Source organism: Phalacrocorax aristotelis, chromosome 2, assembly GCF_949628215.1.
Source record: "Phalacrocorax aristotelis chromosome 2, bGulAri2.1, whole genome shotgun sequence".
In the NCBI taxonomy this organism is placed as follows: domain Eukaryota; kingdom Metazoa; phylum Chordata; class Aves; order Suliformes; family Phalacrocoracidae; genus Phalacrocorax; species Phalacrocorax aristotelis.
This window is the reverse complement of record NC_134277.1, coordinates 119,940,356-119,966,696: the sequence shown is the minus strand read 5'-3', so window position 1 is coordinate 119,966,696 and position 26,341 is coordinate 119,940,356. Positions and strand designations below refer to the sequence as shown.

Here is a 26,341-nt window from a genome sequence, read left to right as displayed (position 1 = left end):
CTTTTCATGACTGTCCCGTTTCATAACTTATTGTGCTATATCCTGAATTACAAGATGCTGTTTAACTATGGGTCACAACAGGAAAATATGACAAATCTGTCATTATACAAAAGTGCATCCAAAGCTGTCACCAACTGTAATTTTGTAATTGTTTTCCTTTTTGTAAAATTTCGGTGCACTTGGAAAATGAAAGAACTTTATGTCTATTGACCCATTTTTGACTTGTACATGTAGTCACATAGATTTCAACAGAAGTTCCTTGGGCATAACAAATGGTTTTGTTTAACAGAATTTTGCTTTATTTCCACTTAAGCAGGTTTTAAATACACAGAAGATAAATGATAGATTATCTTTGTTGCACTGGAATTAACAGTGTCATCAGACTGATAGCATTATTCTTGCTATAATTTGGAAAATGGACAATTATTTTTTCTAACTTAACTTCCTGAAAAGATATTTAAATCATTATCTGAGGTATGTGTGAGTGCCAAAAACATGCTGTATGAAATACTGAGAAAATAGATGACAAAATGTTAAGGCATAATAGAATGATACATTAGACTTAGAAGTAGGTATATGATTCTCTTTTTAAAAGCAATATTTTACTGCATTCACATCAACTTGTTTGAAAAATCTCTGTACAAAAAATCATTAATATCATGAATACTGGCCTGGAATGTTAGAAAGAAATTTGATTCAGAAATGTCAAAATGTACTGGTTTTACTTTTAGAACCAAAGTGGTTTTGCTTGGCTCAACTCAGCTTGACCTGTATGCACTGAATGTACCTGCGATGCCTGTGCAGCCCATGTACTGTGATTCAAGTGTCTTTTGCTCTCTTTCTTCTTTGTGGCTTGTACTCCAGCGTTAATCTATAGCTCCTCTGAAGCACTGTTTCAGAGTTGTAGGACAGAAGGGAATCACAGAAAAGGCCGTCTAAAGAGAGAACAACACAGAGAATGATGGCTTTGGGAAATTGTATTATAATTCTTGTGAGACCTGACACAAGTGTCTGCCTGTCAACCTGAAATGAAGGATCTTAGTCAATTTGGCACATGATATATAGTTTCATCCTGGGATGCCCTGGCTTTCTAGATTAACACCTTTTCTTGCAATTTTTTTTTTTTCTGAAAGAAAATTAATACTAGAATTTTCCTGTGAAACCAGCAGTTTTATGGGAACTACACTTCGCACTGATAAATGGAAAAAAAAATATCCTCAGCCACTCTACTTAAAACATGATATTCCCAATGATCATTTATTGTATTTTTTCAGTGCCATTCAGAAATTATTACAAACAAATCTCTAATATTTTATCTGTGAAAACACAATAACACCGTAATATTAATTATATTTTAAATAGAACGAAAATTATGCATTTGGTTACTTAATAGTAAGGAGCATTTCAATTATGCAGTTATGTTAATTCAAGCAAAACAGTAGGCTTTTTAAAAATTTTGCTTAAATTGTGTGGTCTTTTCATATTACAAGTAGTAGGTGCTGCTCACAACAGTTTAAATGTCTTATCTATTACCACAAAATCTGGACTGAGTAAAAAGAATTGAAATCTGCAGTTCAAATTCAGACAGTGCCCCCAAGATAGAAGTCTAATGAGACCCTCAGCTTGTGGCCCTATTTTTTCTATGGCAGTATCCAAGATGCTGCCAAGATGTCAATAAGCCTGTTTAAAATTGTAGGATCCTGCTCTACAAAGCCCAAGTTAAGAAAGAAAGTCATAGACTCAGTGTTGCATGCTGCTGATGCTTCATTTCTTGCTTGAATGGTTTAGAGTACGATTAATATCACTACTCAAAGTTGTCTTTCTTTCCTGAAAACCATTAATTCTTCATTATTAAACAATATGATTAAAGGTAGACCGCAAGCAGGCTTCTAAATTACAACAGAAGTAAAAGAAACTAAACTAATCCCTGTTAGTCAGGATTAAACTATGTGCTATTTTTAAAGAATAAATCTAGAAAAAGAATTTGCACAGAATTTTTAATGAACCAGGTAATTGTTCTCATCTTCAGATACATTTATCTTCCACAGTTTGCAGTTACCTAAAAATGTTCACATCTCACTAAGAAAACAATTTTGAGAAAGTTTGTAAAAATTACACAGCAATAAAAATTAATATTCAGAAATGCACTGGAAATGTGCTGAGGGATAATGTTGTGATTGCTGTTTGATGTGAGACACCAATATTAAAAAATGCTAGAAATCTTTCAAGGAAGTATATTAAATAATAAACCATTTATCTTTAAAATGTTGGTAAAAGCTAGTACTAGAAGTAGACAACCACTACATAACCAAGACCTGTACTTTGAAAAAACATTTTTCCCTATTAATACTTCCCCTTTCTATTTTTAGACATGCAAGAGACCATACTTAGTTCAGACACTCGTACTTCACACATCATTGCTGTTCAAGCGGGTCACAAAGAACTCAGCATGTGCTTCTGAAGACTACATATTACTTTGAAGCACAATTAGGAAAAATATTTCTGATTTGCATAAGATGATTATGGAAATATTTACACAAGACTTCATTTTTTTTACATTAAAAATATCTCTGATGGGCTTTGGCTATACTGGATAGGCTTTTTAAATGTCCAGAGAGTCATACATCTTTCAAATGTTTGCTTTTTTATGTAAATAGGTGGTTAGCAAAACGAAAGGGAGCTTGTCATAATTTTAGTGAATTTCAGCACAAATTCTGCAGGTATAAAAGGATACAGCCTTATATATTAGCACCTATTTTCCTTCTTTAAAGAATGGTTCCAAAAACCATACTTATAGTTGGTACATAACATATAGGAGAGGCTAATGCCACTGAACTCAATGCAATTTTAGGGATCCTTAAGATAATCAAGGCTACAGGTTGAAGTAAAAACAGCAATACTTCAGATATTATGGGGAGAGCATCTAGCATGCTCAGTTGCTTCAGAAAAATAATTGAAGCCATGAAATGGACTCGTTCTTGATGTAGCCTAGGATTTGGTTGTGACTTCTGGGGATTACTGATGTTAATGGCTGTGGCATTGACTCAGAGGGCACTGCAGGTTGTCTTTGGCAGGGGATCTAGTTGCATTTCCAAAAGCATCTTTTAAAAAGCCTTTTCCTCATACCAGGCTCAGAAACTTGTCATCCAGTTCTTCTGAGATGAGTTAACCTGGATATGCAACTGAAATTTTATTCTTCATTTTATAGAATGGGAGGGTCACAGACAACTCTTAAACTTTTCACTAACCTATCCATCAAAGCTGAAGAAGCAAAATTTGAGGGAAAACTACTGATTTGGTGGTCTAGCAAAAAAAGCTAGTCCCTCTGTATAACTCTAATGTATTTACACTGAAGCGATGTTGCATACACTATGGTTACTATACATATGATACAGAAATAAAATGAGATAGGTGCTATATTTCAGTACTTTGCTCCTTCAGATCATATTCTAAGCCACTTTCAGGTATTATTAGAATAACAGAGTCCAGTAGAGCTGTTTTTGTGGGAAAATAAAAGCCAGATTTAATTAAGATTATAGAATCATAAAGACTTTCTCAATTAAGACAATCAAATAAACTTTCAAAATATCAATGCAATATACATTGACATATAAAATAACAGTTCTCCACATTGCTTATTAGCAAATTTATATTGCTCCCAAGTGTTTTTTTCTTTTCATGAAGGACTTCAGCTACCAGTGTCAGTGACACAATACTTGCTATTGCCTCCCCACATCACAAAGCTTCTAAGACCTTATTTTCTTATCAGTATTAGAAAAGCTAACTGGCATGATATATTACAGCCTTCTTAATGCAAAATGACATTGGAGACTTAAATGGTAGTCATAGTTTGGCACAGAAATCTGACTAAGAGCTCCTGGTTATCACTGAAGTCCTTTTAGATTTAAGTAAAGCTGTAACGGTAATGGAGAAAAGATGAAGCCAACATCTTCCTAGGTGACAGTGTCAATGCGGCAGCACCAGCTGTGGCAAACTGCTGGTCACACTCCTTGCCATGAGAGTAACAACATGGCAGGCCATGGCAGAGTGTTTGCTTTATTGAGAACTTCAGAAAGTGATGAAAATGTATTGTGTTTATATGATTATTATTTATAACTATTGCTGGTGATGGGAGAAATGTTTGAAAGTGCCATTTTGTAGCGCTCCTTAAATTACATGTGAAGTAAAGTGATGCATTTGAAAGTGCTTATTTAGTCTTGAGTTGACTAATTGTTAATTATATTATTTTCCTGCCTTGCCAGTGAGGTGCTGTTAACCCAAATCTACTTATTGTGAGAGATCACTCAGCTGTACAGTATTTTAACACTTTTCTACATGACATTAATGCACACAAGGATCCCCTCTCACTGCTCTGCTTGGTAATCAGGTCTTTCTCCAAAAACATTAGTATCTGTTCATACACCTGTAGTGCTAGGTGGAGAGAAAGAAAGAAATTTAAAGCTAACCTCAACTTTCCCTTCACTGACAAAGTCCTGAATTTGACCTTGAAATAGGGCAGCCTTTGGAGATTCTCACACAAGTAGGAATCCCTGAAACTTTAGCGCTATTTCCTAGTTATAAATAATAAAAATATCCTTGTTGGGTGGCAACTAATGAGGGTTGGTGCAAATGGCGATTTCGGCAGGAAGGAGTGCCGGCAGAGGGCTTACTGACTGGAGTATTGCACGGTGCTGTACTTTGTCACTCTTCTCCGGGAGGTGCCGGGGGACGCCGTGCCCATTGCCTGGCCAAGGTGGCAGTCGGCGCTGAGCATCTGACTCGTGCTGCTCAGGCCCCCCAGATTTGCCCCTCCTAGGCTTGCCCCACCCAGGCTGTTCATCCCAGACCCTGACACTACCCTCTCGGTGACCACCACATTGTGGGTGTTTGATAACTCCGAGGGAATATTTATTAAGCTGCCTGGCATGCCAGAGGCAGGCCTGAACACCCTTTCTGTCACTACCACATTTGACCCATCTACCAAATCAGGAATGCTTAGAGAGGTCGGAAGCCGGGAGTTAGGTGCGATTACTCTTTCTGTGACAATAACATTGGACCCGTCTGTGAGATCAGGGATATCTAGCATGCCACGCAAATCAGAGGCAGATGCAGGACCGACAACCCTTTCTGTTACAACAACGTTGGATGCACGCAGAGGGTCAACACCAAGAGAGGGGGAGCCGGAGGTGTAGGTCTCAGTCACTGTCATGTTGCCGTGGAGCAAAGGATCTGGCATCGGCCTTGGAGGCTGTATGGTTGACGCAGATGTGTAGGTGTTTTCAGTAACAACCGTTGTGGTGCCGACTGGGGGAGGCATAGGTGCACTTCCATTGACAATGATGGTGGTTCCAGGTGGTGGGAGGTTTAGATCACTTTCAGGGCTGGGAAAGGTGACGTTAACGCTTGGCCAGGGTGGGTTGACATCAGGGAAAGGTTCAATCTCTTTGCCCAGACAGATCTCTGCCAGGGTCTTAAATTTTGGTCCTAATGTATCCAAATATGTTTCATCTGTATCTTCTCCAATAAAGCTGCAGCAACCCACAGAGCCAACAGGAGTACCGACACCTTCATGATCATATATTAATAAGCAGTCATTTGCCGGCCGACCTTCATCTTCATCTGCATACACAAATGCTTTCTGCAGTTTGCAAAACCAGAAAAAAAAGTAGAACAGAGTGACTTCTCGTCAGGTTTTTAACCATGAAGGCTCAAATTGTAGTAAGGGTTCCCTAACCACAGTAAGGTCCAGCTGACTTGAGAAACAGAACAACAACTAGACAAATTATATCATCAACATTTTTGTGACCTTTAAATAAGTTTTATTCAAACGTTACTGATATTTTATTCTTGTTTCTGCAAACACTTAGCATCTCAAATTTGGTCTGCCATCAGTGGGTCTGATGGTGGGGCGCAGGGAGAGAATGAAAGGGAATGGGGGACGAATGTACTTTTTGGGCAGCAATATCCGGATGAAGCAGTAGGCAGAGGAGCAAAGCAGGATGGCAAGGGGAGCAGTGGAGAAGCCAGGACAGAGGGGATGGGACAGAGGGAAGCCTTGGTGAGCCCAGAGCAGATTCCATTTTGGGCAGGATGGAGACCACTGGTTTATGATGGCCTTGGGGATGGTGGGATGGTCAGTGCAGAGGGGTCGGACAGGAAAGCGGAGAATTTAAAAAAAGTGAGGGGTGATGTTGGAGGAAGCATGGAAAGACAGAAGGGGAGGCCTGGAAGGGAGAGGCAGAGGGTTTGGAGATTGAGATGGTCAGTAGGAGGGGTAATCTGTGAGGGCTTATAGCTGGCAGACAGTTAATACGTAGTGCTCCCAGACTGTGCAGGGAGATTGCGGTCTGGGAGAAATCCATGCTCAGGACTTCAGGACTGTTCTGTCCTCCAGTGAATATTGTCTAGATTTTGAAATACAGCGACTGTTATATATTAATTGATATTTTGGTGACATATGCAGTTATAGTATTTATGACTCACAGTTCATGCTAATTATGAAAATATATCCCATTAATGCATTAATCATGTAAATTCCACAGCATTTTTTATCCCATATATAAAGGCTAATTAATATGCTGCCAATCACGAAACTGCATATTTGTGTCAGTTGCAGTTAGCAAGTCATTTAGGGAACAGAAGGGTTAAAGTCACTTCATTAATTAAGCTGTACAGGAAGTACATGTGAACAATTTCACAAAGTTCTTATCTATTTATAAACTGAAAAAGGTGGCAAATATATAAATTTGGTGGTCACTTATGAAGCTGAAATAATTTAATTGCTTGCTACCCATAACTGCGCTGTGTCCATCAGTTTTACAAAAAGGCTGTTGAGCAATCAAATCTACTGTGCCAGTAGCTCAAAACTAGGACTACTAGTGTAGCAGTTTGTCCTACTAGTACAGTCAGCTTTGCTTTCACACCAGTCTTATATCATGGAAGTTTCAATTTGGGTGGAGTTATTTTGGATTTCCACCATGTAACTTGGGGAGGAGAATCTAACAGTAGGCTCACAGATATAACACAAAGAAGATCAGGATTACCTCAGAGAAGTAGTTGTCTAGGAAGGCCATGTTAACCCCTCCTTCTCGATACTCTTTTATTGTTCCTCCAACTGACCCTTTCACTTCTCCTGTTCCAGAAATTCCTCCAGCTGTTCCGTAACCAGTACCAGTGCCATAGCCAACCCCTGTAGTTTCTTCAACACCAGAAGCTACTACTCCGCCTCCTCCATATGTGTTTGTATATATGTCTGAAAACAGAAAAAGTTATTCTTCCTGTGCTCTTTGAAAATTTACACAGAATTTGCCAGTTGTTTTTACAAATAGTACAATGATACTACTGAGTTTCTAAAGGTATTTTAGACTAATTTCAGTCACAGGTGCAAAACATTGAAACCGCAATAAAAATTAAGCGCGTATTAGCAGACAGCTAAGACATTGATTTTATTCCTGAGGCTAGGCAGCATGTGCATATGTACATTAGAAAATCAATGATGTATTTGTTTAATTGACTGGAGAGATTTCTGTCTGGTGCACGTATGTGCTGTCATGGGATTTACATCAGAAAATCAGAAAATGCTTATGGATATTTATGCAAATACATAAATGTATATGATCATATCGTGGTTAAAACTGTTTTGCATTAAAGTCTTTTATAAAAGAAACAGCTTTGTAACTCCTTTCACATTTTCTAGTTAGATTGTTACAGGGGATTTCTGAGAACAATATTAGATCATAATAGTGGCCAGCGTTCATAATGCAGAATGAAAATGACCTTTAAAATAAATTATAAAGTCATACTTACAGGACTTTATCTTCTCCAAATTTTTTCATATATGATAACAAGGAATGAGTCTTCTTAAATATTAGCATGTAATATAATAAACCAATTGCATACAGTAGTCTTGACTATGATTACATTAAGAAACATAGGCTAAATTATGTCGGTTGTTTTTTAAATTTAATCTTGTTACTTCCAGTTTATAGAATTTGAACCAGGGGCTTTCACCATAATGGTACTCAACAGTGGAAATGAAGTAAACCATATGTGTAAGTCTTAAACATTTCAATTGTCATGGCAGCAGAACTTCTCTAAGAATGAAGACTCTTAATTTACATTTATGCCCCCAAAAGTTCTCTTTTGATTTTACTCTAAGGATGAGAACATTTTTGAATAATCAATAGTCGTCAGAGAAGTTGTCTTGCAGAATGCCTTTTCTTCCTGCCAGAAACTAGTGAAAATGGATCTGTGCCAGCATCCTTCCTGTTGTGGAGGAAGGAATGGGGAAAAAGAGAAAGTGGCACTGCACAGCTTGATTTATTCTCTATGGCCATTGAATTCCTGGGGGAGCCTTATCTCAGAAGCATAAATTTATTGTGCTATGTACACAAATGACCAGTAATTAACTGGCTACTTGACAGGTCCTATTCTCCCTTGCGGGAAGCAGAGCCTGAAAATTGGGAAGAACTGAAACTTTCACCACTGAATTAGGAAAGAATATTTCCTTATTGTGGCCTCAAGATTGATTTCTACTAAAACTGGTGTCTTGAAAAGACCATTCACTAGCTGGAATGATAAGGAAAAATTGCCTGAGATTTGAAAGCCTTGGCAGATTTTTCAAAATAAATGTAGTTTGTGGGAATGAATCTGATCAAAGGCTGAAAACTCAGGTCCTTTATTCATACTGGAAGTCCTACTAGCTACAGTTTGACTGCCTGCAGATGTAAGGTGGAAGGGTTGAGTTACAGCTGTGAAACCGAAGTGCTCCTTGATTCAGAAGACATGAAGTTCTGAAAGATAATTTTATGAAAGCATACATAGGGGATTTTAGGATCTGCTTACCAGAGGGTTCACCAAAATCACCTCCTGCAGCTGTTGTTGGGGCAAGAATATGTGAGACATCCTGGAAAACAACATTTTGACTCTTTGAATGATGACGTTATTCCCATATGAAGACCAAGACTTTGTGAATCATGTTAACGAATTAGCAGTCTAAACTGTTAACAACAGCTACTAATAACCATCCCCATAAAAAAAAATGTACTCTGAGTTTTTTTCATTGTCAATGTAAAAGATGATCAGTGAGGATGGTTTGTGTTACCTTGTCCTACTTTGCACTGAAAAAGCTTGCTAATTATTGTGTTTCAGCTGAGGGAATAGTAACATCAAACTGTTGGGCCAAGCTAACCGAACACAAAACACACAAACTCCATCTGCAAATGTTAATTAAGAATCACCTTTCATATCTGCCTGGCAATTGTTGACAATGTCAGGCTTCTTTTAGATGACAACACAGTGCTGCAATCACTTTCACGCTTCTAGTTAAATGCAGTCTTTTCTGTAAATACGAGTTACTGTGAGTTTTAGAAACATGGGATATAGGATGTACTGACCCTGTCTTCAGGCTGTGCACCTTCTATTCCCCATGGATGAATTGCCCCTTCTGTGCATTCAGGTACAGGTTCAAATCCAGTTCCAACTCCACCTGCAGCGCCAGGTCCACATCCACAACAGTCACTCATTGACATCAAAATTGGAATCACTTAACAGGAAAGAAGCAGGAAAGAGTGATTTAGGACATCTCTTCCTCACAGGAATTGTTGCTTTCCCCAGAGGGCAGGTGCTCAAAAACTTTTGAAAATATGTAATTTAAAATGTTTCAAACAAAGCAGCCTGCAAGTCTGGCTTATAGAACCATCAGCTGCTTTTGGAAATATATGTATTTGGAAATTCAGAATAATTTGTACCTTTAGCTATAGCAGAGCAAAGGGGGGGTGGAGCAGGGCTGTTGCTCCAACTTTATGCCTATACACTTGGGAAGAGACTTTGATCTATCTCATCGGAATGAATTTAAGTTGCATACATATGAAAATTAAACAAACAGAACCAGTCTTGCTATGTATAGCATTCAGTGAGATTCATTCTTGATATATATATGCATACATTTGTTTCTTCAGATATTGTAATTGAAAAGAAATACACATTAGTAATAATAGACATATGAGAATCAGTGGAGAGATATCCGTCTGGCTACAGTGATCTTTGGGTGAGGCTCCAGTTGCATTTTTGACATCACATATACATAATGCTTGATTTGAAAAAACAATAGAGGCAAACCCTAAACCCCAGTTTTAACAAATGGTTGTGTAGAGTGAGTCAGGTTTCCCAGTGTGCTGTATTATGCTTAGCTGTTTCAAGAACTCAGTGCTGGAAATTGCTGAATGCTTTAAATGCCAACATTGCTCGTTTTAGAAAGGCACTGCAATATTAATTCCAGCTGTCTTTAGGTCCTTAACCTAAATGGCTAAGTTAGTAACCTTGTATCACTGCAGAGGGAGTGGAGAGAAAGAGTTTCTTACACAAGACTAAGCAGAGCATCTAAAACTCTCAGTTTAACATCAAAGTGAACTGGAAAGGGGAAAGGACTACACAGTGTACAAAGTGCTACCTCACACTGCTCAGCTAAGGACATATTTACTCCAGACTACCAACTAGGAGAGATTCCCAAAGGAAGAAACGCAGTCTGTCCTGTAACATTAACCACCTGGAGCTACAAACAAAACAGCCTTTTGCAGCTTCAAAATTTTGTGTTTGTTGATTCCTACTAATCAAAGATCAAAACCCAAAACAAACCGGCCTCCTCAAAAAATCAGGGGAAAAAACCATTTCCTCTGGTTTTGTAGTCAGTATTACTGCACTGGGAAATTTTAGATGTTGATTTCTTGACGCCCGGGCCGTGAAAGAGAGATGATCACATCTGATTGTGGTGGTCTGAGAAGTAATTGCTTGCATAAGGTCTAACTTGAGTCATTCTTATCCCTGAAACTCATATTTCTTCAAAAATACTGGGACATATGAATGAATGATCTGTTTTGGTCCTGTTATCACAAATGCTACTTGTTTTTAATAGAGGTGATGTTTGGCAGCAATAGCCAAAATGTTCAAATTTTAAGATTATTATTTTTATTGTTCTACTACTGAAATCTGGCTTTGAGTCCAAAGGAGGCTTATTTCTTACATGTTTTCATAGCTGACTTGGAGCTCATACTTCCGCATTCATTTTAGTAATGGAATGGAAGTATGAATTGCAAAGTGTAAGTGATGTGGAAGCTCTTGCCCAAAATCTTCTGAATCTTCTACTACATATTTTTACCCTGTCTGATGGCCTGAGAACAAACCTGGATAACACCTTAGGAAAAAACTCCAAAGTCTTGGGAAGGAAGTAATTATTTCTAAATGAAATATGTATATAAATATATAGAATATAAAATATATAGAAATTTTTAAAATTTAAAAGGTAAGTTTTTCTCTGTCAAATGGCCCATGGGAGCCAACAGGTTAATAGTTAACCAGAAAATTCACCTTTTTTTAGAAGAATTTTTAAAAATACACTCTTTAGAAAATTAATTAAGTTGTTTTCTGAATTTTATACTTACAAACAAATATTAATCCACCGAGAAACATCAGGCCAATGGCAGCACCGCTAAGTGTGGTAGAAGATGGGGCCTGTCTGCCCAAATTTCCATTATAAATATCATCAGTGGCTGGAGTATATCCTTCATCACCATATCCATAAGTGTAAACCTGCCCGTCTGTGTGGTCCTCAGTTTGGTCTACACCAGGCCCAATATCACCATTACCACCACCACCACCAACACCGCCACCACCAACACCGCCACCACCAACACCGCCACCACCAACACCACCACCACCACCACCAACACCACCAGCACCACCACCTCCTGCTGCTCCTCCACTACTGCCAGCATCACCACTAACATCAGTGCCTCTGCCACCACCACCGATGATAGTTATTTTTGTGGCCCCATTGGTGCAGTAATTACGACTATCACACTGACAAGCTTGCACAGGAATAATATGTGGTTTAGGGCAGCTTCGGCCTTGGTTATCTTTTACACTGATATAGATCCTGTACATGTAAAAGTCAATGTTCTGACACACTAGTTCTGCGGAGGAAGCTGCAGAAAAAAAAAGGGAAAAATATTTAGATTAAGATATTGACTATATATACTGTACAAATATATAATTTTTGTGAGTAACGTTCATAGAACAGAATGAAGACCAAGCATTCCCATTCTAAGATCTTCAGCTACTTATGTGTCTACAGTACTTACTCAAACCTGAAACTTATGATGTTGATTGTATGCTAGTTTTTTCCTTTGGAAAACCTGAGCCAGATCAGTGTAGCCATCAGTTTTTAACCTGAGAAATATAAAAGGGGCAAATGCCTTTTTATATCTACTGCTGCTTTTCCTGATTTTTATCTGTACAATGGTGAGCATATGAACTGCAAATTTTATACATTTTTTTTCTCTCACAAGGAATTTACATGTGTTTTTCAAAAGTATTTCAAGTTACGCACTTACATCTGCTTAGAACAAACAGGAGGCACAAGAGTAGTTGTAATTGTTGTATTTGCCACTTAATATAGTCTTCTATGTATACAGTAAGTTATGCAATTTATGTCATTTAGCAGTGTATGAGATTTGATTAATTCATTAATTTTTTATATCCTTTTGGAGGAAACTAGAAAAGCTTCACTGAGCACTGACTAAAATGTTTTCTTAGAAATACAAGTACAATTTGTACAATAAATTGCAAAAGCTGTAATCTTTATTTGCCATTTTTGTATGCCTTTCATAAAAGTAAAGCTCTGTCAACTAATAACTTTATACTCTAACAAAGAAATTTGAGTTTTGTCATATGCTTAGAATTTTTTAGAGAATGTAGAAATAAAAAGGTATTAAATTACTCCTTTTGAATTACCTCAGGAGGTTTAGACTGAGGTGTTTATCATAGCAATACTCAAGTAAAGTACAGTTTTGCTGCTCTATTTTTATTACTATATTTTTAGTTTCCTTTAAAAGGTGGTAACTAGATAAAACACATGTAATGATTCTGATTCTAGTGCTAATATAACATATATATATATACACACACACACACATATAAAACCAGAGAAATTTCTTGGATTCATTTGAGCATAAAATCACATTTAAGTGAGATTAGAATAGATTCTAGTAACTGTTTTGTTTGTTATTAAATGGTTATTCTAATCTGTTATCTTAGGTAAGAGCTTATTACAATGGTTTATTCTGTTATAGAATGTAGGTTAATTTACCATTTATTGATCTGATAATCCATGTAGTTTGAGGTTCACCATGTATGCTGAATGTAAAGGGGGGACCATATGGATCACCATCCATATCCTTTGCTGTGATAATCACTGATGGGGAATGCATACATACTTTCCTTAACTCAGTATTAATAGTTGGGCAATTGTCATTGACGTCTTGTATTGAAAGCACAATGGTACCAGTAGCAGTATATTGAGGAACACCTGTAAAAAGAAGATATTTGTGATCAGGGGGAATATTGATACTATAAATATTGCACTTCAGGTTGGGAAGGCTAGAAACAGGAAGAAACACTGAAAGAAATCTGCAACAAAGAGACTTTTGTTTCAGAAAACTTAATGTCTTTTCTTACCTCTGGTGATAGCCAGAACCTCTGCTCTGTACTGCCCATTGGTTACATAGATTGATTCCCGGTCAATAACTTTGTTCAGTGTAATTTCACCAGTGTTTTGGTTGACTCTGAACCAGGCACCTGGATCACGACCCATACTATACCTGTATTTGATGAAGTACAAATACTCAGCATTATGTTACAAATATATGTATTACATATTCATTTTGCAAATAATATTTGACATTTTGGAATATTTTTCTTTAGGCTGCGCTACAGTGTATTGCATTTCACCCTGTTCAAGCAAAATGCCTGTAGACTTCAAAAGATGTAGACCAGAAAAATAATTAGGAATAAAGTAAATGCATAGCAGTCCCTTATATTTTGAAAGTGGTATCATAGTCTAAAAGTAAAATCTTTCTGGACCCTGTAAACATTTATTAGAAACCTTGTTGATATCAGTAATTAAATCCACAGCTCTTCCTATAATATTCTACGGTTGTATTTGCTAACATCTCTCTGCTTTATGAAAACTTTTCAAACCTTTGTAAATTGCATGCATTTATTTCTACACACATTTAAAAAGCAAATTATGGTCCCATTAATTATCATTAATTTCAGCAGAAATAATGTTCAAATAATTTTTTTTTTTACTGTAGAATGAGCTGGTAGTGCCCTATTTTAATTGTTTAATATTGCCCATTATTGGTGTTTTCTTATTGCTTTTTTAGAGATGCTAACGAATTCCCTATTTGTAGCAAGCATTTTGAGAAAAAAAATTCTTAGGTTGGGTTAGAAAAAAAATATATTCTGATTTATTTAAGTTACACCTGTTAGAACAATGATATTTTCTTTGTCTTGTGCACAAAGCTAAGGAAAGTAGGTCAGGAAACAAAAGCAATCATAGCACAGAAATGGGCTGAAGCACGTACTATTCTATTACTAATCTAGTAATATTTTGTAAGTTGTTTTTTTTAAAGCATCGTTTAAAATACCTATTCCTCATCCCATTGAAATCTCAGTTAAAAGAATTATTCCATCCAGAGCGTTAAGCAGAGCAGAGCTTACACGACATTTGATGCAATAGCTCCGGTATCTTCATCAATGGCTGTGTATGCTCCCACAATATAATTCACTCTTGTGCTTTCTGATAGAGAAAACACAATTGAAGATGGATGAAAATATGGTGGTTCAACCACATTTTTTACTGCTATTGTGAGGGGCGTTCCAGACATTTGGAAGGAATGCGCAACAGACTTGTGGAAGGAATTTTCGTTGATGACACCAATAGTCAGTGGGTGAACTTGGTGTTGTTCGTAATTCAGTTCCTAAAAGATAAACCACAGAGAACTAAAAAATAAATCGGAGTTCTTTTAATTTTATTATATATTTTCTGTTTTAAATGGTTTAGTGGCAGTGTTTCTCCTGCTCATTTAATTTTGTTGACAATTAATGAAAACTATTTTAAGATTATTATTTCAACAGTTGAATCACAAGATTTATACGTACCTTAACTACTCGAACGATTCCTTCATTTGTGTTGGGGTCGGTATCAATTTTAAACCAGTGGTTTTCATTACCAGATAAAATTACAAATTTTGCTCTCCAATTGGGTGTATTCTCTTCATCAGCATCCAGAGCTTGTATACGTAGCACTTCTGAACTGAGTGCATTTTCTGCAATACTTGCTGAAAACTGGAATAACAGATAAATACCTCTTAGTGAACACTAAAATATATAACGTGAGGAAAACAGAGCTGACTGCAGAGATTCTTTTGAAGGATGTCCTGCCCGCAGTCCATGCTAATTTAATAAAAATCATGGGTTCTGGGTAAACTGTGATTCTGGCTGCAGATCTGAAGAGCTGTATCACCTCAAGTGTTTGCAGAGGCAGTTTAAAGGAAATGGATTTGTGCTTTCTATAACAAAAGATCATAGAAAGATTGGGTTAATCTATGTAATCTGGCCATATTGCGCAGGTCTGGACACTTGAATGACTGGATTTTTCTGACACTGATTTCTCTGAATACAAAAATAGTCTATGTGTATGCTATCAGAATTGTTGCGCAAGCGATGGATTGGATTTTGAGCATGCTTCAAGGAAACAACCCTGTTAATCTAGCGGACCATTCAAACGTGAAAACATTTGAAAGCGCGTTAGGAAAGGCTTTGTTATCATCTGGGGTTTTGAACAGGGTTTTAAAACAGTGCTACTGCTTTTGGTATTAAAAACTTACAGAGCTTTGAGCAAGAGTTGGGAAGTTGTCATTGACATCAATAACTTTAACAACACAGCTACAAAGGGATGATATTCCATCTGCAGCTCCATCCCGGTCTGATGCCTTCACAACAAGAGTGTAGCTACTATGTTGCTGTCACAGAAAAAGAAATGAGCATATTAGAAGGACTACCTGTACATCTTAAATGTTATAAATACTCATGTCTTGCTACTATTTCCTAATGCAGGGCTTTGCCTTAGATGCTTTATTGTAACATAAAGAAAAAATGCATTTCTCCCTTAATTTTTGTAAAAACCACAACCTTTCTCCGCCCCCACCCCCGCCAACATATATACACCACAACATCATGTTGTTTAACTTTGAAAAGAGAAATGTTACCTCTCTGTCAAGAAAATTTGCAATATGGAGTTCTCCAGTATATTTGTTCATAATAAACATGGGTGGACCTGAAGGTTCCTGACTCTCTATCTTGAAGGCAATTTTTGAATTCAAGTGATTAGGTTCATCTGCATCTGATGCAATTATTTTCATCACCAGTGTGTCTAAAAATAAAAAATAATAATTAAAAAAAAAATCAGAAAATCTATTTTGTTCATGCAAACAACTCCTCAAGACAATGCTACATCTTGGTGTATAAAAGGGATAGAATTCTATCTGTTCATTGACATTTGCAAAGAAAGAAGTTTAATTTTGTAGTACTGATTGTGACTGAATGTTAATTACTTTAAAATGTATTAAAAATTGAGGTCAGATGGAGTAATGCAGCTCTTCGCTGAACTTCTTTAAGTCACCTTGGGGGCTACGTAAAAACAGTAAGTACTGAGGTTGTAGATATTAATGTAAGAAATCTCTACAGTTTTAAATGAGAATTTCTAGCAAGTAAAAAATGAGTGTTAGGCACCATTGCCTTGGTGCTATTGGTGTGCCTAATATTGATTGCTGTACTTTTGGTAAAAGGAACCATTTTTGTGGTTTAAGTAAGGGTTTATTTAGTAATATTCTGCTGCAACTGCAATACTCAGGTTACAAATACAAATACCTGAAATGGAAAAAATGGTAAAAAATGTATTTTATATACACTCAAAGGAAATAAATGTAGGTGTAATGTTATTTTTTTTTAATGATAAGGAATGAACTGATTTATTTAAAATTTTCACATCGGAAAGAATTTGCATGATGGTATGGTTAGAAACTGGAACATTCAGCAATGTGTGGGAGGAAAGGGGGAAGGAAGCATCGCTGCTTAATTTTAGGCAATGAGCTTGGGCCCTGGCTTGAATAGCATTTGGAGAAGCATCTGCCACTCCTTCCTCTGCAGTAGCCCTGGTCAATATATGTCATGGCCTGAGAAAACATAGAATGAGCACCCCAGGTTTATATTAACTGTATTCTGGGAGCTTCACTAACTATACTATAATAGGCATAACGTAGTTACTTACTGTCCATACTGCTTTCTTCAATAGATCCTGTAAATACAGCTTGTGCAAATACAGGAGGGTTATCATTTATATCCAGAACTCTGACTCGAAGTTCAAGAGGTGGTTCCAAATCTACACCCGTCACTGAGTGTTTAGCAAAGCAACGTATCTAGATAAAAAGATTTTCTAATTTTAAAACCAAAAGTGAAATAAGTTAAGTAACAATCTGAAAAAAATGGATTTGCCTCCTTCTGGTCTCCCTGCCCCACTCTGGATCCATCATTATAAAGGTAAAAGAGAAAAGGGAATACTTACAACAAATATTGGGGTTACTTCCCTATCCACTATTGCCGTTATATTAATTTCTCCTGTTCTTGGGTTAATAACAAATATTCCGTAGGGAGCCCGATCAATTCCAACTCCAGAGATGCTGTATGTGATTGGATTGTTTTCTTCACAGTCTGATCGGATCTACAATAATAGATAATAATTTATGCTAGTTTACTGAGGACACCTGCAAGGCTTTTTTCCCTATTATTAGTTCCAGTAAAAAATTCTATATAATTTCAGTTTCTCAACCACATATCACAAGATTGACAGAACACAACTGACAGAACCAACGGAAAGCTCTTCTACAAAACAGTCGGCCTCGAGATCATCTCCCCTTAAGTGCTGGATAGGCTTTCTATTTCTCTTGAATCTTCCGGCAGGGAAGTGGAGAGAGAAACTTCCAAGAGTATCACACTGTGGCTGGACCTCAGTAAGGTTACAGTCAGGCTGACAGGCTGGGAAGACATCTTTGCTCTGTTGCCCACAGAAGTCATGCCCTATCCTTGAACTTCTGCTCAGGGGTTTCTCAAGGTGACAGAGAAAATAAGAATATTGTGATCTAGTACACAGGTGCTGCACGTGAAGAGACTGTGGTTGGAGCTGTCCAGGAGGTAGACAGCCGTCAGTGTTCTAGGAAGCCTTTGGTCACTCCTCAGCAGCCACGTGATTTCACCTTATGAGACTGTCTCAGCAGATCTGGAAATACTGCATCATCTTTCTTTTATTCTACTTTCCTCGCTTTGACTACTCTAAGCAAATATATGTTTAAACCTCTCTGCTTTTATCATCCTGTCTTTAGAAAAACTTCCTAGACAGTGAACACTTTTGGTTTTCTTTCTACTTACTCTGGCAATTGGATTTCTCTTAGAATTATCTTCTCCTTCTCTACAGGCTGCAGCAAATTTGATCCATTCGCGTTTTTGTCTTCTGAAGGTTTTCCATTTCGTTGTTCCATTTTCATTCCATTCTTTTACCTTTGACAGAGAGTTCCAATATCATATGACCAGCAACCGCAATCCATTTTAAAGTAATACAAACATTTAGAATTTCCAAAAATAAGGAGAAAAGTGTTTTTTATAGTTCATGTGCTTTTTTATATGCCTGTGAGTCCCAAACTCTAAGACTGTACATGTTTACTTTAAAATTATTCCTGTGTATGAAATACTCCCTTATGTTCAAGAGAACTTCTCTTGAGAGGGTGAGCAGGTTTACCTGTAACTCTTTAATATTTAAATATTTTTTTTCAATCTTCAGAAATGTCTTAGTTCAGTATTTTCCATTTAATTTTTGAGTGGTTACATTTCATTGAGCAGAAAATCAGGTTCTAAAGAAATATATATTACCTCTACATGAAATCCTGTGCTGAAATCCAAGAGCACCTGCAAGAAAAAGAAGATTGGCATATAAAAATTCAGGGCAAAATGCAACTGCTATACATTGCCCTACTGCAGGACTGGAGCACTACTTTTTCTCATGGCTATTGCAATAGCCTATCTAGGCAGTAGCTACAGGATTTCCATAAATGACTTTGTGCAATTCATGCAATTCATTTTTTCTATATCCATCACTTGAATTACTTGACAGTTAACACCTTCAAAATGAATTTTGTCTTTCAGGGTAGCACTTTGACTTTGGATGGATGTGCCATAGCAAATTTCAAGTTATACCTACATCAAAATACAGCTTTCGCACAGATTTTTAGGGTGTAACTCCTCAGCTGAAGAAAGAAGTGGTTGCAAGAGTTGTTATTAAAAGGTATGTTTAGGAAATGAGGAGTATTTATATATTCTAAAGAATTTATTCCTTATTCTTTATTTTTCCTTATTTAAGAAACTCCACAGTAGACCTGGAGTACATAACTATGTAGTTTATCCAAAAAGAACAAAAATGTTTTATTGAAACTTCCCACTGAGGTTGAAGAAATTAAGTGTAAGATGGAAAGCCAACTGCAGTCATCAGGCAGATTTTCCTGGAGTGCTGTGGGCTTTGATTTGAGGTCTAACTATGCAACCAAAGTCTTGAGTAAATAAAGGTGGCAGGATCAGATGCAATATTGTAATTTAAAATTAAAATTCAAATAATAGAGAATCCTCAATTTCTTGATTAGCACCATTTAAAAGAAGGCATAGTTTAGTTAATCTTGTTCCTAAATAAAATATGAAAATGAAGTTCACTTGGTGAATGTACCTCTTCAGAGCATCTCTTCTGAGTTTAGGACCTGCCACTGCTCTCTTCAGATGATAAAGGGTTAAGAACATGTGATTTGCGGGACTGGATGCTTGCTTTATTCATCGTTGGGAGAAACAAAATATCCAGGTGACTCAAAAAGTGTTGCAGAGTTTCCCTTTTCTTGCCCAATGTTGTTAACAGCTGTAGTTATCAGTCTCCAATTTCCTTACTATTTCCCAGTACTGTAGAGTAGCTTTTATTTGTTTTGGCTGACATATTTTATCTGGTGGCTTTTATGTCAGTTATACTTGGATAAAATCTCTGGCAATCTTTTTCTCTATGGTAGCTTTACCTCATGGGACTTTCCTCACTTCAAATTTATTGCATTATTCTGTCAAGGCTGGAAGATGGGCACAGACTTTTTTCAATTTACCTCATGTTAAAACAACCTCTTATATGCAATAAATTAATGAACAGCGGCTTCACCCTTCTTTCTCTCTTCTCCCTCTTTTTCTCATTTACCTATATGCTGTAAGGGGTCCACCATCTGTCATTTACAAAGCAATGTCTCCAGTGATCTCATCTGGCCCAGAACATTCCCTGAGACCTTGGCACATAAGGGCTGCCCTAATCTGCTTCTGAATGAGGGAATTCAGACTGTGGATCTGCCCATTTGGTGTGCATATACCTTGAAATGTTTTTGACTATTGCTGGAGTAAGGATTTTTTTTTCTTGTTTCTTTGAGCAATTTATTGACATAAATGGTTAAGAAAAGTACTCTGGGGGAAAATTATTACAATATGTTCATGTTGTGCTAAAAGCATGATTACATCTTTTAATCTGAGTTTATGTCTTGTTGACTATTTAAATCTTCAGCTGCAGAATGGGTTTCAAATTCATGTGCAGCCATTACTCATCTGAGAGAAGGGACAATATCAGACTCCATTTAAACTGTGGGGGTTTTTCACCCCAGTCGGAGCTCAGGCCTGTTCTTTTATAATTCCCCTTGGAGCCTGGGGAAACATGGGAGAGTAGAAGGGACAGATTACACCCTCACCAGAGAGCCTGAGTGATAAAGTCCACCTGGAATAGCACTGATTCAACGTCTCAGTCTCTTATCAGTTGTTCCCACCGGCGGAGCAGAGCCTCCTTTTGTGAGTAAAGTGAAATCCTCCCCACCCTTAAGCTGAAATCTCTTCTGGCATGCAAGCAATTGTCTTGACCCAGAAAACTATGGGTATACGCCTCTCAGTGCAATGTTAGTGAATCTTGTCTACTGTCTGCATCCTGTGGCCTATTCTGTTATTTAACAGTGAAACTAGTATCTCATGTCCAGCCACATCACTCAAATGGTCAGCAGGCCTAACTGACAAACTGCATTGAGTATCTCTGAAATAAGAATTATGCCTGTTCTTTAAGGGCATGAATATTCATTAACCACTTGATTTCAGCCTATAGGGATTTCTGTTTTCAAGCAGTGAAAAACATACATTTTACACTGGAGTTTCACCCTTGGTTTTTGAGCAGGAATATCAGTATCAGTAATGCTGGGACTGTAAATTTGGGCTTTGTACTTCCACACTTGTCCCATGCTAACTAAGGAAAACCCCATTCTGCTATGCGTTGCTAATCTTGAAAGAAGTCTTCATGTTTTTGAATCCACAGTCCTTAGTAGAGTTTGTGATATTATTTGAGAAGGCTGATCCGATGAACTTGATGTCTGTGTTTGGTATGTCTCTCTCAGCTACAGCTGTGTTATAGGAAGGAGGGCAGGCAGACACCAGACGAGGTTGTCTAGTTCACCAGCTAATCCTCAACAATTCTGGAGTGACATCTATCCAACTTGATCCAGTGACGGAGGCTCTTCTGCCTCCCCAAGTAATGTTTTTTGATTCTCCACTATCACCAGCAGTTAGAAGGCTCCCTCCACACCAGTTGTCTATTTCTAATATCTTTCTGCGATACAAACCCTTTTTTTTCTAGTGCTATTTCCAGCAGAGAAGTGCTGTCTCCTAGCAGCTGACTCCAGCATACTTCTAGGTAGTGAACAGATTTCCCTTCTAAACTAGTATCCAAGTACAGTACTTTCCATAGATTCAGTGATTAGTGATAATTAAAGCAATAGGAGCCACTGGAATGTGTGGGATGCATCCTGAGGACCTTGGGGTAGGCATGCTGATCAGAATTATATAAACATTTGCAGTCCTGTTAGTCTCTCAGAGACTGAAAAAATGGAAACTTTGTAGAGAAGCTAGAGGCTTATTGCACAAGCTGTTTTTGGTTTGGGTTGGGAGAGGTGCAGACAGGAAACATGTTTATGGTGACTGTCATTTGCACAGTGGCCTGCCTGAAAGCTTGTGTTTTATTGTAATGGTACAGAACCTGAACCTTGTGTCCAAAATGACACTTTAGAGTCACACTGGAGTTATTCCAGATTTATTCTGATGTAACTGGGAACAGAATTAGGCCCATAGGATGTGTATGGTTCTTTGCACCTTCAAAGCAATTTACAAACAAGAATTAACTAATCATTAATTGAGTGCCAAGCAATATTATACGCAATTATGGAATCCTCCCTCCTCCACCTACTCAAATCTGAATGACTGAACACGCCTTTAAAACGTTCCCAGCATTATTCATTTTGGATCTGCTTCTCTCTTTTTGAAGTCAGCAGCGGTATTGTTATTGGCCGGGATGGGAGGAGTGCTGAGAACTCACACATATTATATTAGTCATCAGGGTGCCATGGTAGCTCTGGTTGTGTCAGCGTTTTGGGACTTTTACGTCTTTCTTACTCAGCCAAAGCTCTGACTAGTAAAGAGTTGAAATAACGAACCCTTCCCTTTATTCATTCTGCATCCCTTTAAAAAATGATAAATCAGTACATATGAAATAATGAGAAGCAGAGTTGAAACATTAGACAAAACCTCATCTTTTAAAAAGCAGCCGTTTGATCACTTTTAAATCAAAACATGAATGTGTTTTTGTCTATGCTTTTCATTTTTGTAGGCCACTAATGAATGTGCTTCTTCCAATTTAAAGGGGAAGTTTTTCAGGATGATTTCTCTGGCATTTTGTTTTCTAATTCTGCAGAAGTCAGGTGTTCCTATTGCTTCCTGTGTTAGCAACTGACATCAATATTTTGTATTGCACCCAGGATGGAAAATCCATTACTATTTCAGAAGAGCTATGGCAATGCTCGTGTCAGCCAGAAGAACATATTACAAAGTTTTATTTATTTTAAAATATGTTTATTCAAAGAACTGGCCATTTTGGGAAAGTTTCCACTGAGATTGTTTCTGTTCTGCTGAGTTGTACAAATATAATGAATTTCCATGCAGTAACTGAGCTTAACCATTAGAAAAATGAACAGAAAAGTAATTTCAATAGAGGGTGTATGCCATTATAATTAAAATTTGAGTTTCTCAAATTAGTCATGGTAAGTCTCCTCAATAAAACCTGAATTCTAATATGGCTTAGGGTGCTCTAGCTGCAAATGCATGTTTGCTTAGGGGCCACTTTTGCTTAGGAATGTAACGCTACAGACTTAAGAACCTAATCTGAAGTGATAATTCCTAGATGTGGAATTGCTTTAGTTTCTATTTCTACAACAAAATTCTTTGGCAGAAGAGCCTGCAGGTTCCTGGCTATATCCTAGCAGACATTTCATATGCATATGCAGGGAGAGGATTTGGCCCCTTAATATTTTTATGTTCAACCAAGTTATGCGTAGGAGGTATAACCATAGCCTAACAACTGGGGGGGGGGGGGGGAAGCAGCATAGATAGCACATGGGAAAATGTAGCCAGACAAAAGTGCATATAAGAGATGTGGTGAATTTACAATCATTAGCTGTCACATGATAGCTGGCAGGAGAAGAGTCATACCTGATCAAACAGGTTATTTCCATAAAACGTGTCTCTGCAAGTATCACAAACAGAACTCCCTTACTCATGAGAATAACGCCTTTGAAGTCACGTGAGCAAGGGTTGCAGAATCAGTCCCACCAATGGTGAAATGCATATAGGAAATTATTAGTTTCGGGGCTGGTAAGTTTTCTTCTCTTGAAAGTGTAGTAGTGTACTACTTCACAACAATTTTATTTGATACAGCTTAACAATATACTAACCAGACACACCATTCAGACAGGTGATTTTCATGAAAGATTAATCAAGCTGAAACCCAAGACTGTTTCTCAGAATACACTAAAATTGGATACATAATTCTAATTTATTTAATCTCTACAGTTTGTCAGTCAGCTTTCTATAAAGTGCTGAAAGATGCTATTAAACTGTACAGGCTACCACGAACACTGCTGTGCAGAAGAATGCATAATAAGAACAATTGTTCTGTTTGGGTAGTAGAAGTTCAAATATTTGATAGTCATCAAAATGTAATAGCAATTTTCACAATTGCTCCTTTTCCTGACCCAACAAATATCCTGCATCCGTCACTATTTTAACAGTAATATACATAAAGAATGAAAATGGCTCCAGAGTTGCTGAGAGAAGAGAAAGCAGTAAAATCTCTTTTGAATGGACAGATTAACTCTTTTTTTAAACTTTGACACATCAGGAGTATGCATCACCAGGTAACTGAGTAAAACAAATAGTCACTAATGCTACACGAAAATTCAGAAGTGTTAGTGTGACATGCAACATGCCAATCTGAGAGACCTCTGTGCTGCATTAAACAAGCAGAAACTCATCCGAACCGTAACTTGCTTTTGCCAAGTTTTGTCGTTGTCTGCTTGGCAGCTGCCCTGTGTTTCTTGTATCTACTCTACTGACTGCAGAGCTGTCACCCGAAATTAATGGATTATCTTTTCAACCTCTTAGGATTTCATATTCTATGACAACAAACACTTTTTCCCTGACTATAACATTTCTAGAGACGTCAGTAATGAGACGTTAACAAACATTTACTCTTACTAATACATTGTCTAAAATGTAAAATTGTGTGAAAGCCACAGAGTGATATAACTATAATAGAAATCCTACACTTTTCACTCTTCATGGACTTAAACTTCTACCTAATTTCAGAAGATCAGCACAGAGCAGTAAAAATAATCCATGCAAAAATCACATTGCAGGAGTAGAAGGGCCTCCATAATTCTTTTAAGTCCTTTCTGGATAATTTCTGTGCCTTGATGAACATGTTATACAGCTATGCCACTTGACCATAGCCACAACTTTCCTTTTACAGCGAGAAACACAAACCAAAAGAGTGACACTTTCATCATGCATTCACTTGCTCAGCTTATGGCGGCTCAGACACTAATGCACCACAAGACAGGAATTCTTCATAACGTGAAATAATAGGCCATGTCTTGATTTTTACTCAGCTAAGGTCTTCACTAAACTTCATGGGTTTTTTTTTTAATATAGCTGTAGGATTTGGTCAGCTCTGAAGCGCTCTGGCTAATCAGTTTAGAAAAAGATATTTGCTCTTCATATTCCCTCAACTCATAAAAAAATAAAGACATAGAACCAAATTATATCCAGTCATTAGAAGTTTTATAACAATAAGACTTTTATTAATAACAGTGACTTCTTAAATAGTAACCACAGGCAACATTCACCTGAAAAGTCATGCACTGAACATAAAAAGTTACATATTGAACATCAACGGACTGCAGAAAGTCTAAATGAAAATAAATATTTACCAGCATTTAATGGAAAACTAAATTATTTCTATAGAATCTTCAGAAGTGCAGTTTAAAATAAGCACAGCTTTGGTTTTTATGCTAAATTTCACAGGATCTTTTTGGGGGTAATTTACACTGTAAAATGTAATGGTCTGCTGGGGAAAGTTCTACTGGCATAATCACAGAATTTACAAATATTGTTTTAAAATCTGACTTACCAATAAAAGGAACAGAAAAGCAGCCATTCGGTGAGGGAGCCAATCCATGGCATCTGCCTTCTCGGATACAAGTCCAAGTGAGTTATGGTTACAAGCCTGTTCCTTTTCCCCTCCCCCCCCCAACTCTGGTGTCTATTTAAAAAGACACTTGGTAGATGTCCTTATACTCAGCCCTTCAAGGTGTCTCTGCCTCCCTCTGAGGGAAGCACTGAAGATGCTGTATAACAGAGTGTCTTTCCCCACCCCAAAATCCTGGGCTGGTCTCACCTGAAACGCTTGACAACATCATTATTGCTTGCAGGTAAAAGCTAAGAGACACACCTTAATTCTTATTGCACTGAAACACTTTGTTGGATACGAAAGGGTACATTTTAAAAACAGAAGGCAAGCTTTGCTGGGAAGATACCAAGTGATTTATAAATTACTCACAACATCAGGAATCATTAAAATGGTAGCTTATCATTGCTCTGAATGCAATCACCAGTTTTCTCCTTGCACCAAGTACAATAGAAGATCTTAATGAATATTACTGTAAAGAATATGGACTTTAAGAAATTATTAGTTTGAGTTAAAATCTAAGTCCATTTGTTTACTTCCAGGTGTGAAGAAGTCAGTTCCGTGCACATTGTTGACAGACGTACAGCACTCAGAGCAGAATGGCTTGTCATTAAAGAGGGAACGTATTAATTTGGGGGAAAAAATAGTGTTTTATTCATTAGGCCACAAGAATGTCTGCAGCAGAGGAAGAAAACTTTCTGCTTTCACCAACTGCAGAGCCTCCTCATGCCATACCTTTCCCTTCCTATGGGCTGTGCTCTCGCTGACATG

At 37.4% G+C, this 26,341-nt stretch overlaps 1 protein-coding gene across 1 annotated transcript; it reads right to left on the bottom strand.

Annotated features, from left to right (window-relative positions):
• Positions 1 to 1,232: 1,232 nt before the first annotated feature.
• Positions 1,233 to 25,737, bottom strand: LOC142053367 (desmoglein-4-like). Its single transcript, XM_075084917.1, has 16 exons — positions 25,514 to 25,737; positions 18,823 to 18,858; positions 18,325 to 18,453; positions 17,465 to 17,620; positions 17,171 to 17,318; positions 16,110 to 16,273; positions 15,729 to 15,863; positions 15,001 to 15,186; positions 14,560 to 14,819; positions 13,513 to 13,655; positions 13,145 to 13,363; positions 11,439 to 11,981; positions 9,396 to 9,544; positions 8,845 to 8,905; positions 7,044 to 7,252; positions 1,233 to 5,638 (listed from the first exon to the last, which is right to left on the bottom strand). Exons 1-16 carry the CDS (start codon positions 25,559 to 25,561, stop codon positions 4,667 to 4,669), a joined length of 3,558 nt encoding a protein of 1,185 aa, XP_074941018.1. The 5' UTR covers positions 25,562 to 25,737; the 3' UTR covers positions 1,233 to 4,666.
• Between the last annotated feature and the right edge of the window lie 604 nt (positions 25,738 to 26,341).